We start from the raw sequence: 16,681 nt of genomic DNA, 5'->3' as shown, positions 1-16,681 counted from the left end.
AGCTAAACCAGCTGAGCTCTACGATGCTGGAGGTCAACGCCTGGTCAAGAAGCTCACAGAACACTTTCATCGGTGTGGGAGGAAGGAACCATCCCACAAAAATACAAAGACGCTTCCATTGTCCACTGTGCAAATGAAAAGGAACTCTCCAGTCTTTCACCAAGCATAGACAAATCTCACTCTTGTCCATCACTGGCAAAATCTTCACCAGAATTCTTCTGCACTGCTTAGTGCAACATCTCAACCAGGATCTGCTGTCAGAAAAGGTCGAGGAACCATTAACACAGTGTTTGCAGTTAGGCAACTCCAGGAGAAATGCCAAGAACAGGAAGTGGCCCTCTACAGCACGTTTGTTGACCTGACCAAAGCTTCTGATACAGTCAGCTGTGATGGCCTTTGGAAGGTAATGGAGAAATTTATCTGTCCTGAGAAATTCATCACTATGGTTCCACTGTTTCATGACAGCATGTGCGTTCTGGATGATTGAGTGTCTTCTCCATTCCCAGTCACTAATGGAGTTAAACAGGGCTGTGGGCTAGCATTAATCCTCTTCTGCATGTTTTTCTCTGCCAAGCTGTCCAGAGACCTCCATGATGATGATCCTTGCATTGCAATCAGATATCACATGGATGGGAAGCAGCGCAATCCGAGACAATTCCAGACAAAGACCAAGGTCTTCAAAGATATACTTTGTGATTTCCTGTTTTCCAATGACAGTGCACTAGCTGCCGGTTCAGAGCTGGACATGCAACATAGCATGAAGAAAACTGAGGTAATGAATCAGCCTGCTTCAGGAAAGCCCGATCTCAAGCCCAAGGTTTCAGTGCATGACCACAACCTATCAGCAGTGGATAAGTTCACTTATCGCAGCAGTACACTCTCTCGTGCTATCTCTACTGACGTCAAGAAAAATGCAAAAACTGCCAAAGCAAGTGTTGCCTTCGGCAGGTTGAAAGTATATACAGCAATAGTCCTGCCCACTGTGCTCTACACATACAAGACTTGGACTATGTACCAGTGTCATGCCAAGAAAGTCAACCACTATTGTGTGAGCAACCTTTGGAAGCTTCTGAAGATCAGAAGGCAGGACAAAATACCATTGAGGTCCTCACCTGAGTTGACATGCCAAGCAACCATATCACAGTCAAAACTGAGTTGAGCTGTCATGTAGCCAGAATGCCTGACACTCGCTCTTACCAAAGCAAATCTTCCATGGAGAGCTTGAGTCTGGGGTGTGCCCTCATGACGGTCAAAGAAAGCACTACAAAGATAGTCTGGAGGCTTCACTTAGGAGTTTTGATATTGGCTTTGGGAGAGCTGGGAGAAGCTCACCCAGGATCGCTGCAGCTGGCCCAACCAAATAAAAAACGGTATGGCCTCCTTCAAAAGCAAACGCATATCAGAGGTAGAGAGAAAATGCAAGGAGAGGAAAGCCCGAGCCAGCAACTCACCCAAAACTCAATTGTCTGCCGTATCCTGTCCTTTTGCAGCAGAACCTTCTGGACACTGATCGGCCTTGGCAGTCACCTACGTACCCCCGGAACCCTACCAAACACCCCAAATGGTGAACATAGTTATCTTTGCTTCTAAGGATGAGTAAGGACCAAACAGAATTCAATACAGAATCATGTGAGAAGAAATTAGGACAGATGACAAAAAGCTTTTTCCTTATTCATTCATGGGGTGTGGCATCACTGGCAAAGCCAGCATTTATTGTCCATCCCTAATTTTCTCTGAGCAGGTGATTGTGAGGAGATAGGTTTTATGGGGGAGGGAGAGGTATAGAGGTTTAGGGAGGAAATTCAAAAGTGAAGTGAAAGTCGCCGTAGTCCCAGAGGACCATAGGCTGCTCTCTCATTAGAGAGAGACGACTGGTGGTGAGTTTAACCTGAGAGTCACCACACCTTGGGCGAGGTTGAGAAGGCAGAGTCTTCATGGATGACCTCAGCTGGTACGGGAATTGAACCAGCACTGCTGACATTACTCTGCATCACAAACCAGCCGTCCAGCCAACTGAGCTAACCTTAGTGTCTAGGCAGCTGAAGGCAGAGTCACTAATGGCTGGGCAATTAAAATTCAGGGTGCATAATTGCCTAGAATTGGAGGAAGCCAGAGATCTAGGAAGTATGTAGGGCAGAAGGAATTTACAAAGGAGTGGCTAAGCCATGGAGGGATTTGACTACAAGGATGAAAACTGTAAATTTAAAGCCCACAAAGGCTAACTGTTGTTAAGCAATTACTGGGTGAGTTCAATTGCTATTCAGCTTGTAACACAGATTAGTGTCTCTTTTTTGTCTATCATTTACATAACATTGTAATATCAACACTGAGGGTGCAGACATTTTGACCAGTGTGTTTTGTTCAGGAGAATTTTCTTACATATTTAACATTACTTTCTTTTTGTTTAACAGTGACATAATCTGACCATGACAGACAACAAATGAATGCTAGATAGTTTTTCTTTAAACCAATTTACTAGTGAATATACCATGGAGTTTCTCACAGAAAGACAAAGAATGTGCTGTTTATAAGAGCAAGAACAACATATTGTATAACACAAAGTGCATTATTCTGCTGCTGAGATGATGGGTGTGCTACAGAATCTAACTGATATTAAATGAATACTGAATACGTTGTTTCATAGGTAGGTTGCAATTCAGACTTGAGATCAGAACCCTGGTTTGTTTGTGGAAAAGTCAGTTAGGAGCCTGCAGATGTTGTGGCTCTGGTGCTCTGTGCTCTTGAAAGATTTTCTATACTTTCCAATTGACAGTCTTTGTTCTTCACATATTTGCAACCTCCACCTCCCCTCAACCCAAAGTATCTCACAGGTATTTGCTTTGGAATGTGTATAACCTCTAAAGACAGACAGGAAGAGCAAGCTCATATCCAATGTTTAACATATACCAGCAGATCTTCTATGCTCACAGAGAAATGGAGCCATTTTATCCATTTCCTTACATGAATAAAGCTTCCTGTGGCTCAGGAGGCTCTGGGTTCAAGTTCCAGTCCAAAGATTTAAGCACATAATCTTGGCCAAATCTTGCAGTGTCAGTATGGAGGGAGCTTTCCACTGCTGGGTGTGCCACCTTTTAGATGAAACATTAAAACGAGGCTGCATCTGCCCTCTTAGGGTAGACATAAAAGATCTCATGGCATTATTTTAAAGAAGGGCAGGAGAGATCACTCCAGTGTCCCAGTCAATTTTTATCCTGCCAAACTATATCACTATATCAGTTTACCCAACTACTCATTTAAGTATTGTTTCTGGGGTCACTCTGAGCGCAAATTATCTACCTTGGTTCCCACATCACCACAGTGACACCACTTAAAAAGGATTTCATTGGCTGTAAAATGCATTGAGATGCCCGGAGGTTGCAAAAGGCACTATCTAAATGCAAATTATTTCTTACCTTTTCTCTGTCTCTGGTTGGCTGGTGCAAAGTCTGAAGCCAAACATTACCCAAGGCCAACATGGAATAGGTGTCATTCTGAGTCGATGGCTGTTTCAAGATTCGTTCAAACTTTTTCTGTCCTGGTCCCCATTCCTGTTTAGCCAAGTGAAGATTCCCAATCAGTGACCATGCGTCTGGATGATCCTGAGGACGACATTAAGAAAAATGATTACCTTAAAAATGTTGTTTTGAGGAGTTGTTTATGACTAAGCATCTCTGAGCATGTTTCCTTCATAGCTGCAGCTCAAGTTTCAGATGGAATCTTCATTACTAGGGAGTCAGAGAGAAACAAACAGATGTAGCTCAATTCAAACTGCTAGACAGCTGTATGTAGGTGATCAACCCTTCCACCTAGGTTGGAAAGCGTGCATGAGCCCGTGCACGCCCACGTGCTGTCCAACTTTACTGTACAGGTGGGAGCATGTGTGTGTGCACGTGTACATAGGTTTGTGTGCATGCGTGTGTTTGCATGCTGGTCTACGTGTGGTGTCAGCAAATTAAGTAAGGAATAATTGGAGCAAGTATTTGCTGAACTGCAGCAAATTTACAGATAGTCACTGTACGGAGACATTGGAAGGTGCTGAAGGAAGGACACTCAAAACATTTAACCCTGGTCCTACTACAGGGTGATTACGTGGCAGGCCTCCCTTAGTACAATATGGACAACAGTACGGTTTCCACTTCCAAATATTCTGACTCGTGACACCACGTTAAGTGCTTTTTGGAAACTGCAAGGCTAGAATAAAGCAGAGTGATATGGGCTGAAAGTAGTTATAGAGATCAGCGTGAAAGGGAAACCAGGTTTAATGTGAGTCATATACAACTGGGTAAGGCTCAGGGTATAAGGAAATCTTGACCAGCAATCCCTGTCTATAATAAATGTGAAAACTTAGAAAGGGGTTTCATAAGATAGACATAGAGAAGGTATGTGGGGAAGACCAAAACTAAGTGCCATAAATATAAAATAGTCACTAATCCATTACTAAATTCAGCAAAAATTTATTTACGCAGTGGTGAGAATTTGGAACTCTCTACCACAGGAAGTAGTTGAGGTGAATAGCACTGGTACAATTAAAGGGAAGCTGGATAAACATGAGAGAGAAAGGAATAGAGGGGTATGCTAATAGGGTGAGATGAGGCTCTTATGGAGTATAAACACTGGCATGGACTTGTTGGGCTGAACAGCTTGCTTCTATGCCGTAACTTCAATGTAAGGCTGAAGTAGAGCATCATGAACTTAGTGGGGTACAAAAGCTTATGGTAAGGGATAACAGTATAAATCAAGGTCAGGAAGCCATTAAAGTAATAGAACTGAAGAAAAAGTATAATGTAAAACTGAGTACAGCAGCCTAGCTGCTATGATACAGGATTATATTCCACCATGCCAGTGAATTCAATTAATCTGTTAAGTGACGGGTTGGCACCAGGAACAACAACAACTTGCATTTATATAGCCACTTTCACACAATAAAATATCCCAAGACAGAAGTGTTACCAAATAAAAGTTGACACCAAGCCGAAGAAAGCAACACTATCCATGAGAATATGGAACTCACTAATATATGGAGTGATTAAAACAAATAGTATAGATTCAGTTAAGAGCCTAAATAAGCATATGAGTGAGATGGGGGATAGAGGACTATGCGGATAGAATTAGGTGGAGGCTTGAGTGGAGTATAAACGCTGGCATGGACCAGTTGGGCCAAATGGCCTGTTTCTGTGCTGTATATCCTATGTATGTAATCCTGTGTAATTGGGACATGTGATGAAAATTTTGATCAAAAATGTAGGTTTTAATGAAGATCTTGAAGGAGGAGAGAGAGGCAGAGGGGTTTAGAGAGGGAGAAAGTGACAGGGTGGGTTGCTGTAAAACCTCAAATGGCTCAGTACTACTCCTCAGGAATTGACCTTACATTATGTGGTGAACTCCTAATATCCTCAGGACAATCAGGTATGGGCAATAAATCCCGCCTCATCAGTGTAGTCCATATCCCAAGAACGCATTAAGAAAAAAGGAAAATACTGGAAGTGAACCACAGCCAGCAAGTCTTAATGGAGGATCTACACCACTGTATTTCCAGCATGTGTTTTTACTTGTGGGAGTAGATGATGTTAGTGAGGTTATGAAATGTGTTTTAATATTCTCATCCTTGTTTTCAAATCTTTCCATAGTCCTCGCCTCTCCCTATCTCTGTAACCTCCTCCAGATTTACAACCCTTGGAGATCTCCATGCTCCTCCAATTCTGTGTATGCTTGATTTTCATTGCTCCACCACTGGCAGCCATGCCTTCAGCTGCCTGGGCGCTAGCTCTGGAATTCTCTCCCGAAACCTCTCTGCTTCTCTCTCCTCCTTTAAGTTTCTCCTTAAAAACTACCTCTTTTACCAAGCTAATGGTCACCTGCCCTAATATCTCCTTTTGTGGCTCTGGTATCACATTTTGTTTGATAATGCTCCTGTGAAGCATCTTGAGAAATTTCACTACACTGAAGGTGCTATATAAATGCAAATTGCCGTTGTTGTTATAAGAGATTTGGTTTAATTGTAGAGGTGCCTACAAACCCCTCTGTGAATTTCACTTGAACCAACCTGGTTGATTTGTAGAGCTTCTTTAAACCAATCAGAGGCTTCATAAAAATTCCCCTTGTCTCTTGCCATGCAGCCCAAGCGTAGGTAACCTGTGTGGAGTTTGTTCAGAAAGAAAAGAAGACAGTGTAAAATATTTTCTGTTCGGCCTATGCTACAATGAAGTCTGAGGTTGTGAAGGAACCTTTGTTGTGGAATGACCACAATGGGAAGAGAGCCCCTGCCTTTTGTTACCCCTACATGGCCGCTCTTGTGAACATTACAAAGCTAGGAGAAATTGGAAGAATTATTTCAACGCTAAATACAATCAGCCACCATGCTATGAGCACATATTAATACATCCTTACCCAACACTGTACACCCCCTTCAAGAAACTAGTTCTCTGAAAAACATTAAACCGAACTTAAAAGATCTCATAACACTCATGCAAGGCACTTGCAAATGAAGCTTCCACGCTTATTTCAGGAACACTAGTCTCAATCCCAAGAAGCTCATTGCAAGTTCTGGAAAGTCACATCGCCAAGCAAGCCACGAGATATACATTTTTGTAAACATGAGAATTTCAATCAGTCCTTGGATACTTAGGCTATTTCCTACATGAACATTGCTTCGATCAAGCTAGTTAAAGTTTATTCTCGGATTGTGGGTGTTGCTGGCTAGGCCAGCATTTGTTGTCCATCTCTTGTCACCTTCAGAAGTTGGTGGTGGGCCTTCTTATTGAACTGCTGGTAGCAAGTTTGATATAATTCAGTGTTTCACTTAGGCTACTTCAGAGGGCAGTTAAGAGTTAACCCTGTTGGTGTGGGAATAGGCCCAGAGTGGAGAAGGACAGTAGTTTCCTTCCCTAAAGAGCAATGGTGAATTAACTGAGTTTTTGACAATCTGTCAATTTCATGGTCACTTTTAACGATCCCGTTTTGTTATTTTCAGATTTTTTTAAAAACTAAATGCAAATTCTCAAAGTGATGGTGGGATCTGAATTCATTTTCTCTGGATTATTAATTCAGTTGACACAAATCACATGACACTATTCAAGGAAGTGCAAGGGAGTTCTCTCCATCACCCTGGGCCAATTCTTATTCCTCTACCAATGTCACTAAACATAGATTACCAGGTTATTTACCTCGCTGGTGTTTGTGGGAGCTTGCTGGGTACAAATTAGATGCTGGATTTGCTACATTACAATGGTGACTGCAGTTCAAGAGTACTTCATTGGCTGTAAAGGACTTTGGGACATCGTCAGGTCATCTTTCTCTTCCTTTTTTCTCAAGTCACTTGCCATCGTCTCAAGGTCACAATCAACATGACAGTTAAATAGACAACTGTTTTCTACAAGCAATGTGACTTTGCTGTATGAACATGATTCAAAACCTTATCAACCAGGATTAAAAACCAGAGATTCACCCCCAGCCTTGACCAAATACGTAAAGTGTCACCTGCCCTAGGAGAAAACAAGACAGAGGTTTTACTTACAGTCCACGTAATTTGGATGTTCTCTTAAAACATTCTTGTATAATATTTCTGCCTCATGGTATTCACACAGGGCCTCGTAGAGCCTGGCCAGGTTATAGGAGGTGGTGACTGAGATTGCGTTGTAGTAATGCTCATCGTGCTCTGCTTCAGCCTTGGCACGTTCGAGTGATGCCAGGAAATATTTCTGCCACAAAAGGGCAATTAATTGTATTCACAACATAGAAAGCATTGAGATAAGTGGGTCAAAGGGGCCAAGGTCTACAGTATGAAGTAGGTGGGAGCTTTAGAAGCAGGAGAGTGGCAGGGGGAGAGGGAGAGGCAAAGGCATGAGAGGAGAGACAGGGGAGAGGGGAAGGAGGGGCAGATGTGAGGGGAAGGAGAGAAGGGGAGCAAGAAGAGAGGAGCGGAGGAAAGGGGAAGGGCCCAGAAAGGGGTAAGGAAGGTGGAATTATATATTACATTATGATTAGTTATCAAAATGATATGGGGCAAAATGGAAAACTGCTCGGTTAAATGTCTGAAAATTACCTTGGCTTCTCCCAAGTTTCCCAGTCGGAAGTGAAGCGCCCCAACATTGTTGAGGATTTCAGGAGGAACGTCAGCCTGCACTTTCTCCTGAAGGATGCGTGTGGCTGTGCCATAGGCAGATAGTGCCCCCTACAAACAGAATTCAACAAGGTCCCATCATTAAATGTGGCTGTGCCAACAAAAAGCCCAAGTATCGGTATACTGTAGAGGAATACAAGAAAAGCCAAGGGTGAGCAAAGGCCATTTGGTCCAGTAAAGACCACCCCACTAATACCCAGCTCTCCATTCGCCAGCTGATCTCATTTTTAAAAAAATTCATTCATGGGATGTGGCCAGCATTTATTGCCCATCCCTAAATGCCCTTGAGAAGGTGGTGGTAAGCTGCCTTCTTGAACTACTATAGTCTTTGTGGTGTAGGTACACCAGAGTACAGATAGGGAGGAGTTCCAGGATTTTGACTCAGTGACAGCAAATGAACGGCGATATACTTCCAAGTCAGGATGGTGAGTGACTTGAAGGGGAACTTCCAGGTGATGGTGTTCTCATGTGTCTGCTGCCCTTGCCCTTCTAGATGGTAATGGTCATGGGTTTGGAAGGTGCTGTCTAAGAAGCCTTGGTGAGGTCCTGCAGTGCATCTTGTAGATGGCACACACTGCTGACACTTTGGTCAATGGTAGAGGGAGTGAATATTTGTGGATGGGGTGCCAACCAATTGGGCTGCCTTGTCCTGGATGGTGTCAAGCTTTCCTAGGGTTCCTTGGTGCCACACTTGGTCGAGTGCTGCCTTTATGTCAAGGGCAGTCACTCTCACCTCACCTCTGCAGTTCAGCTCTTTTGTCCATGTTTGAACTGTAATGAGATCAGGAACTGAGTGACCCTGGCAGAACCCAAACTGAGTCAGTGAGCAGGTTATTGCTGATCAAGTGCTGCTTGATAGCACTGTTATGACCCATTCCATCATTTTACTGATGATCAAGAGTAGACTGATGGGATGGTAATTGGCCAGGTTGGATTTGTTCTGCTTTTTCTGTACAGGACATACCTGGGCATTTTCCACACTATTGGGTAGATGCCAGTGTTGCAGCTGTACTGAACAGCTTGGCTAGGGGTACGGTAATTTCTGGAGCAGTATTGCCAGAAAATGGTCAGGGCCTATGGCCTTTGCAGTATCCAGTGCCTTCAGCTGTTTCCTGATAACACATGGAGAGAATTGAATTGACTGGCACCTGTGATGCAGGGGACTTCCAGAGGAGCCTGAGATAGATCATCCACTCGGCACTTCTGGCTGAAGATTGTTGCAAATGCTTCAGCTTTATCTTTTGCACTGACGTGGAAGCTCCTCCTCCAGTGAGTTAATTGTCCACCATCATTCACGACTGGATGTGGCAGGACTGTAGAGCTTAGATCTGGTCCACTGGTTGTGGAATCACTTAGCTCTGTCTATCGCTTGCCGCTTATTCTATTTGGCATGCAAGTAGTCCTGTTTTTTAGCTTCACCAGGTTGACACCTCATTTTTAGGAATGCCTGGTTCTGCTCCTGGCATGCCCTCCTGCACTCTTCATTGAACCAGGGTTGATCTCCAGGCTTGGTGGTAATTGTAGAGTGGGGGATATGCCAGGCTATGAGGTTACAAATTGTGAATGAGTACAATTCTGATACTGCTGATGGCCCACAGCACCTCATGGTTGCTCAGTCTTGAGTTGCTAGATCTGTTCGAAATCTATCCCATTTAGCATGGTGGTAGTGCCACACTACACAATGGAGTGTAGCCTCAAAGTGAAGACAGGACTTTGCCTCCACAAGGACTGTGCGGTGGTAACTCCTACCAATCTGTCATGGACAGATGCATCGATGGCAAGATGAGGTCAGACATGTTTTTCCCTCTTGTTGGTTCCCTCACCACCTGCTGCAGGCCCAGTCTAGCAGCTAGTCCTTTGCAGCTCGGTCCTTTGCAGCTCGGTCTAAACTGGTGCTACCGAGCCACTCTTGGTGATGGACATTGAAGTCCCCCACCCAAAGTACATTCTACACTCTTGCCACCCTCAGTGCTTCTTCCAAGTGGTGTTCAACATGGAGGAGTGCTGATTCATCAGCTGAGGGGAGACGGCACATAGTAATTAGCAGGAGGTTTCCTTGCCCATGTTTGATCTGATACTATGAGACTCCATGGGGTCTAAGATGGATGTTGAGGGCTCCCAGGGCAACTCCCTCCCGACTGCATAGTGCTGTGCTGTCACCTCTGTTGGGTCTGTTCTGCCAGTGGTGCAGAACATACCCAGAGATGGTGATGGTGATGTCTGGGACATTATCTGCAAGGTATGATTCTGAGAAAGTATGACTATGTCAGGCTGTTCCTTGACTAGTGAGTCAGCTCTCCCAATTTGGCACAAGCCCCGAAAAGTTATTAAGGAGGACTTTACAGGATTGACAGGACTGAGGTTGCCATTGTCGTTTCCAATGCCCCACGATGCCAGGTGACTCATCTGGTTTCATTCCTTATTGACTTCCTGGCAGTTTGATACAACTGAGTGGCTTGCTAAGCATTTAAGAGTCAACCACATTGCTGTGGATCTGGAGTCATATGTAGGCCAGACCAGGTAAGGGTGGCAGATTTCCATTAGTGAACCAGTTGGGTTTTCACAACAATTGACAATGGTCATTAATTAGACTTTTAATTCCAGATTTTTTTTTGATTGAATTCAAATTCCATCACCTGCCATGCTGGGATTCGAACCCGAGCATTACCTTGGTTCTCTGGATTACTAGTCCAGTGACAATTCCACAATGCTGCTGCTTTCCCCAAGATAGATTTTGATAGATTAAAGAGCTTGGACTTGGGTACACATGGCATAATTGCAAAGTTTGGAGATGACACAAAGTTTAGGAATGTGAGGAGGATAATAGAAGGCATTAGGAGGAAATAGACAGACTGATGAAATGGGCTAATGCATAGCAGATGAAAATTTATTGTGAAGACATCAAGTTTGAACACCTATACCCTTCCTGACAGAAGCATTCTTGAATCAAGGCTTTATGCAGTTCTGTTACTGGTTGGCTCAATGGCTTTATTGCCATCACTGGCAGGAGTTCAACTTTCTACATTAAGCACGCACTAGTAACTGATCCTTTTTCGTTCAAGGGATTGTGGGCACCGTTGGTAAGGCCAGCATTTATTGTTCATCCCTAACCGTCCTTAAGAAGGTGGCGGTGAGCAGTCTTCTTGAACCACTGCAGTCCAAAGTGATCTACACCCACAGTGCCGTTAGCGAGTTCTAGGCAGGAGAGGTTGTAGGGTTGGAAGGTACTGGTGAAGAAAGCTTAGCGAGTTTTCCTCATTCAGCAATTTATTTCTATGCCAGGATTCATTGTACTAGTGTCAATTTGAGAGACAGAAGGATGTTGGTTCAAATCCCACGTTTAGGATATGAGCATACAATGTAGGCTATCGCTTTCTGGGCAGTACTGAGGGAGCACTGCATGGCACAAGCAGCTATTCTGGTGAACATAAATCATGCTTCCGGTTACCGGTTCACCGTTCTGGTGAATGCTGATGACCCACAGAGGGTAAACTCCCTTTGCGGGAGTTTGCTGTGTGCAAGTTGGCAGCCACATTTCCCTTCATTACAACTGGTTTACTAACGTCCTTTAGGGGAGGAAATCTGCCATCCTTACCTGGTCTGGCCTACATGTAACTCCAGACCCACAGCAATGTGGTTGACTCTTAAATGCCCTCTGAACAAAGGCAATTAGGGATGGGCAATAAATGCTGGCCTAGCCAGTGATGCCCACATCCCATGAATGAATAAAAAAAAAGCACTTTTAAAAATTACTTCAGTGGCCACATTGGGACGTCCAGAGATGTGACAAGGTGATGTATAAAGACAAACTCTTTCCTTTTCTAACAACTGTCCACAAGTTGGAGTCATACTAGCACAAAAGAAGGTGGCTGTGGTTGTTTGAGATCAATCATTTCAGTGCCAGGACACTGCTGCAGGAGTTCCACAGGGTAGTGTCCTAGGCCCAACCACCTTCAGCTGCTTCATCAATGACCTTCCCTCCATCATACGGTCAGGAGTGATTGCACTATGTTCAGCGCCATTTGCGACTTCACAGATACCGAAGCAGTTCATGTCCATATCTAGCAAGATCTGGACAACATTCAGGCTTTGGCTGATAAGTGGCAAGTAACATTCGTGCCAGGCAATGACCATTTCCAACAAGACAGGATCTACCCATCTCCCCTTGCCATTCAATGGCATTACAATTGCTGAATCCCACACTAACATCCTGGGGGGTTACCACTGACCAGAAACTGAACTGGGCCAGCCATATAAATATTGTGGCTAGAAGAGCAGGTCAGGGTCTGGGAATTCTGCTGGGAGTCTTCATGGCTCCCCAAAGCCTGGTCACCATCTACAAGGCACAAGTCAAGAGCATGATGGAATACTCTCCACTTGCCTGGATAAGAGCAGCTCCAATAACATTCAAGAACCTCAACACCATTCAAGACAAAGAAGCCGACTTGTTTGGCAATTGATCCACCACCTTAAACATTCATTCCCTCTACCACCGATGCACATGATATACCATCTTACAAGATGCACTGCAGCAACTCACCAAGGCTCCTGCGACAGGATCTTCCAAACCCACATAGAAGGACAAGGGTAGCACATGCATGGGAATACCATCACCTGCAAGTTCCCCTCCAAGTCTCATACCATCCTGACTTGGAACTATATCGCTGTTCCTTCACTGTTGCGGGATCAAAATCCTGGAACTCTCTTTCTAGCAGCACTGTGGGTGTACCTACACAACATGGACTGCAATGGTCCAAGAAGACAGCTCCCCACCACCTTCTCAAGGGCAATTAAGGGTGGCCAATAAATGCTGGCCTAGCCACTGACGCTCATAACCCATGAACGAATAAAAAAAAAACTAATCACTTAAATAGATATATCTGAATAGCGATCTTTGATCTGAGTAACCTCAGGTCATAACCACCACTCCCCTTTTTTTCAACAGCAGCTGTTGGTAATGATTCTGCCACTATCATTTACATCTCCAACTGACCCATCTTTTGTTTCTTAACTTGTTTCATTACCATCTCCTTTTTGCCTTGCCCCATTATTCATTTTGTCATTTAACCTCTCCTGCCTTGCACCCTTTCACAAATCTTTCCCTTTTATTCCTTCCTCCTTCTGCCACCTTCCCAGCCTCTGTACTTGCTTAAAACCTGTTAGATCTCCCACTTCTGATGAAAGATGTAAAATGTCAACTTTATTTCTCTCTCCACAGATCATGCTGTGCTGAGCCTCTCTCAGCATTTTCTGTTATTTCAGATTTGCAGCATGCGCAGTATTTTGCTTCTGTACCTGAATATCCGATTGTTCAAGGATCTGAGCCAGTTCAATCCAGGCCTCCACGTCATCCGGGTACTGTTCAGTTACTTTCTTTAGATGTCCCTTAGAAATAAGAAAACACATTTTATGAGTTTTGCAGCTGTTAGGTCCAAAATAAGTCCACAGCTAAATTGTGAAAGTTAAGAATGCCAAGATATGTACTTTTGCAACTTCTCTCTTTTCCTGCTCGTCTGAGGTGGCATAGAGCGAACCTAAAATCTTCATAGTTTCGTAATTGTTGGGATAGGCCTTGAGAACTTTCTCGAAGCACTGTGCTGCATTCTCCTTGTCCCCTCGATAAATGTACATCTGTCCAAGGCCAAAGAAAGGCAGGACAAAGGTGGTGGAAGCAAACTGCGTGGCTTGATAGTAGTACTGGAAAGCCTGGTCATAATCACCCTGCGGGTACAAAAATGACAAAGTAAATTTGTGCGGCCACCAATGGCGAGATCCCTAGCTGAGCTCATGTTCCAGGTACACAACAACCCAGTGAATGTGCGTTTATGTACGGAAAGTGAGCCACATTTTCTAAGTTAGTTATAAAGTGTGGTGCATGGACAAATGAACCGCATCTTAGTTCAGAGATAACGGAGAATAGACATGACCAATGATTCATGGAATCCTTGGTGCTGTGGAAAGGGGCTGGTCAGCCCAATGAACCTAATTCTTTAACAGGAGTGAAATAATCTCAATTTTCCACCCTGTCCTCTTTTATGATTGTCCCAAGAACTGTTAGAAACAGCAAAGGCTACTTAGGTCCAATGAATCCCTTTACTACTTTTCCAATGATCTTAACCCAACCTACTTACCTTCTCTCTTCTGACTAAAGGTTATTGAACTGTCAGTAGAACCCATTTAAAATGCCAAGTTCACTGGCCTTCTGATATCTTCGTCCACAATTCTGTGCCTCTACGTGCAAAAAGTTCACCAGCTTTCTCATTTTTAAACTTGTGCCCCTGCACTTTCAATCTTGCAGCATGGTGAACCATTTGTCTGATCAATTCGATTGATGGCCTTTACAAACTGGAAGATTATAAGAAGGCTGTCTTGAAACCTCCTCTTTACTAAAAACAAGCCAGATTTCTTTCAACCTTTCCTGATCACTCAGATAATTTCTGTCCCTGAAATTACAATTATAAAGATTTGTTGGGTAAGGGTATTAAGGAATGCAGAACAAAGGCAGGTATATGAAGCTAAGATACAGATCTAATTGAATGATGGAACAGGCTTGAGAGGATGCACGACCTCCTCTTGTTCCTATCTTCCTGTTCATTAATATCTCAGTCTAAACAAGGTGATTTCCCTATTGTAAACCAGTATGATACAGAACACACAGGTTGGATTGAAATACTCCTGTTAACTCACCTGGACATGGAAGGACCTGGCCAGCTGATAGCAGCTTTCTGCTTGCATAGCCTCAACCTCAGTGTTATGGAAGGCATGAAGAGCCAGGTGCTGTACCTTGCTGTAATCCTAAAAAGGAATAGAAAAATTGGAATTAAGAAACTGAACTCCAAGGTACTGTAATGTTTATACCAGCCATTTACACAAGACTAATAAAGACACTGATCTTTATTTCTTTACACTTCCTGGTTTGGATTTCAGAAGGGACCTGGAGGTTTAGAAAGGGCAGTTTTTTTTCTATTCATTCACGGGATCTGGGCTTCGCTGGCTGGGCCAGCATTTATTGCCCATCCCTTGTTACTTTTGAGAACGTGGTGGTGAGCTGCCTCTTGAACCGCTGCAGTCCATGTGGTACTGGTACACCCACAGCGCTGTTAGGGAGTTCCAGGATTTTGACCCTCAGTCAAAACACCAAGGTCTGTTAGTACCAGCAACTTGAGACATCTGTAAATTAGCAGGAATGTGGATTTAAGCATCAACGTAGCACCGGAGGCTCCATGGAATACAACTATGTGACTTTGAGACATGGATTTAAGCATCAACGTAGCACCGGAGGCTCCATGGAATACAACTATGTGACTTTGAGACAAACATATCTATTGATCCATCTAATTTACAAGATAAGTCAAAACTGTTATCCCTGGAAAACTGTAGGCATACTGTCAATTTCTTTTAAACTGTTCCTCAAAAATATCCTGTAGCATAAACGTTTTAGCTCTCTCTCATTCTTAAGACTTCTCTAAACTCTTTGTGCCGCTCCACAAAAGATACAACATCAAGGCACAAGACACAACAAACTGAGATAGCTCAAAACAAAAATCCATCAAGAAAGAAATATAGGCCCAGACCAGATAAGGGCAGTAGATTTCCTTCCGTAAAGGACCAAGATTGAACCAGTTGGGTTTTACAACAATCCACCAACTTAATTGTCAACTTTGCTGAATTCAAATTTTCAGAAACTGCCGTGGTGGGATTTGAAATCACATTCAAAGGTCCAGGCCCTTAATTTAGTAATCCGTTAACATTACCACCACCCCACTATATCCACAGTATGCATTTGTACCTTTTTGAAGAAGAAGTGATTGGCTAGGTGATTTAACACCATAGGGTTGCTGGGATCGATCGTGTAAGCTCTTGAGAGTAGTTGCACGCCATTTTTGATCGAATCAGCCTTGGGAAACAATAAAGGATTTGTGAGCTCAGTTTATTCAACATTCAATACATAATGATCGCAAATGCAGTTAGTGTGCCACATCACTGGCACAAATCAAGATTCACTATGACTGCTTTTAGCTGTCTCTCATTTCCACCAACAGAACGCCATGCTTTAGAGGTATCCTGCAAATTCAATTGACGGACACAAGAGAATATGAAATTTCCCAAGAACAGGAAGAGGCCATGACCCCAAACCTGTCCCCCCCTTTGCTGTAGAACCAACTAACCGCCCGCCCGTTTAAACATCATCCCTCTCAATCCATTCTCTAGTGTCTCTTGAACACTCAGTTTATCATTAATTTATCCCATAAACAAAATTATAAAGGATTTTGATACAGTAAATAAGGGGAAACTGTTTTTACTGGTAGGTGGGTTGGTAACCCGTGGACACAGATTTAAGGTGAAAAAGGGAAAAAAAACTGCATTTATACAGCGCCTTTCACAACCTCAGGATGTCCCAAAGTACTTCACAGACTTTGAAATGCTTCTGAAGTATGGTCACTGTTGCAATGTAGGAAATGCAGCAGTCAAATTATGTACAGCAAAATCCCACAAACAGCAATGAGACAATGACCATATAGTCTGCTTTAGCAACGTTGGTGGATAGATAAATATTGGTCC

At 43.5% G+C, this 16,681-nt stretch overlaps 1 protein-coding gene across 1 annotated transcript in view; it reads right to left on the bottom strand.

Annotated features, from left to right (window-relative positions):
* The window catches only part of ctr9 (CTR9 component of Paf1/RNA polymerase II complex), a 61,286-nt gene that overhangs the window by 30,795 nt on the left and 13,810 nt on the right, over positions 1-16,681 (bottom strand). The window contains exons 7-14 of the mRNA XM_078549345.1: positions 15,909-16,016; positions 14,807-14,914; positions 13,604-13,840; positions 13,415-13,504; positions 8,042-8,170; positions 7,514-7,697; positions 6,044-6,132; positions 3,414-3,599 (exon numbers count right to left, since the gene is read on the bottom strand). Of these exons, the coding sequence (XP_078405471.1) occupies positions 3,414-3,599; positions 6,044-6,132; positions 7,514-7,697; positions 8,042-8,170; positions 13,415-13,504; positions 13,604-13,840; positions 14,807-14,914; positions 15,909-16,016 (1,131 nt within the window). The remainder of the gene's footprint in view (positions 1-3,413; positions 3,600-6,043; positions 6,133-7,513; positions 7,698-8,041; positions 8,171-13,414; positions 13,505-13,603; positions 13,841-14,806; positions 14,915-15,908; positions 16,017-16,681) is intronic.

Source organism: Cetorhinus maximus, chromosome 9, assembly GCF_964194155.1.
Source record: "Cetorhinus maximus chromosome 9, sCetMax3.hap1.1, whole genome shotgun sequence".
NCBI lineage: Eukaryota > Metazoa > Chordata > Chondrichthyes > Lamniformes > Cetorhinidae > Cetorhinus > Cetorhinus maximus.
This window is presented reverse-complemented; position numbering and strand designations above follow the sequence as displayed.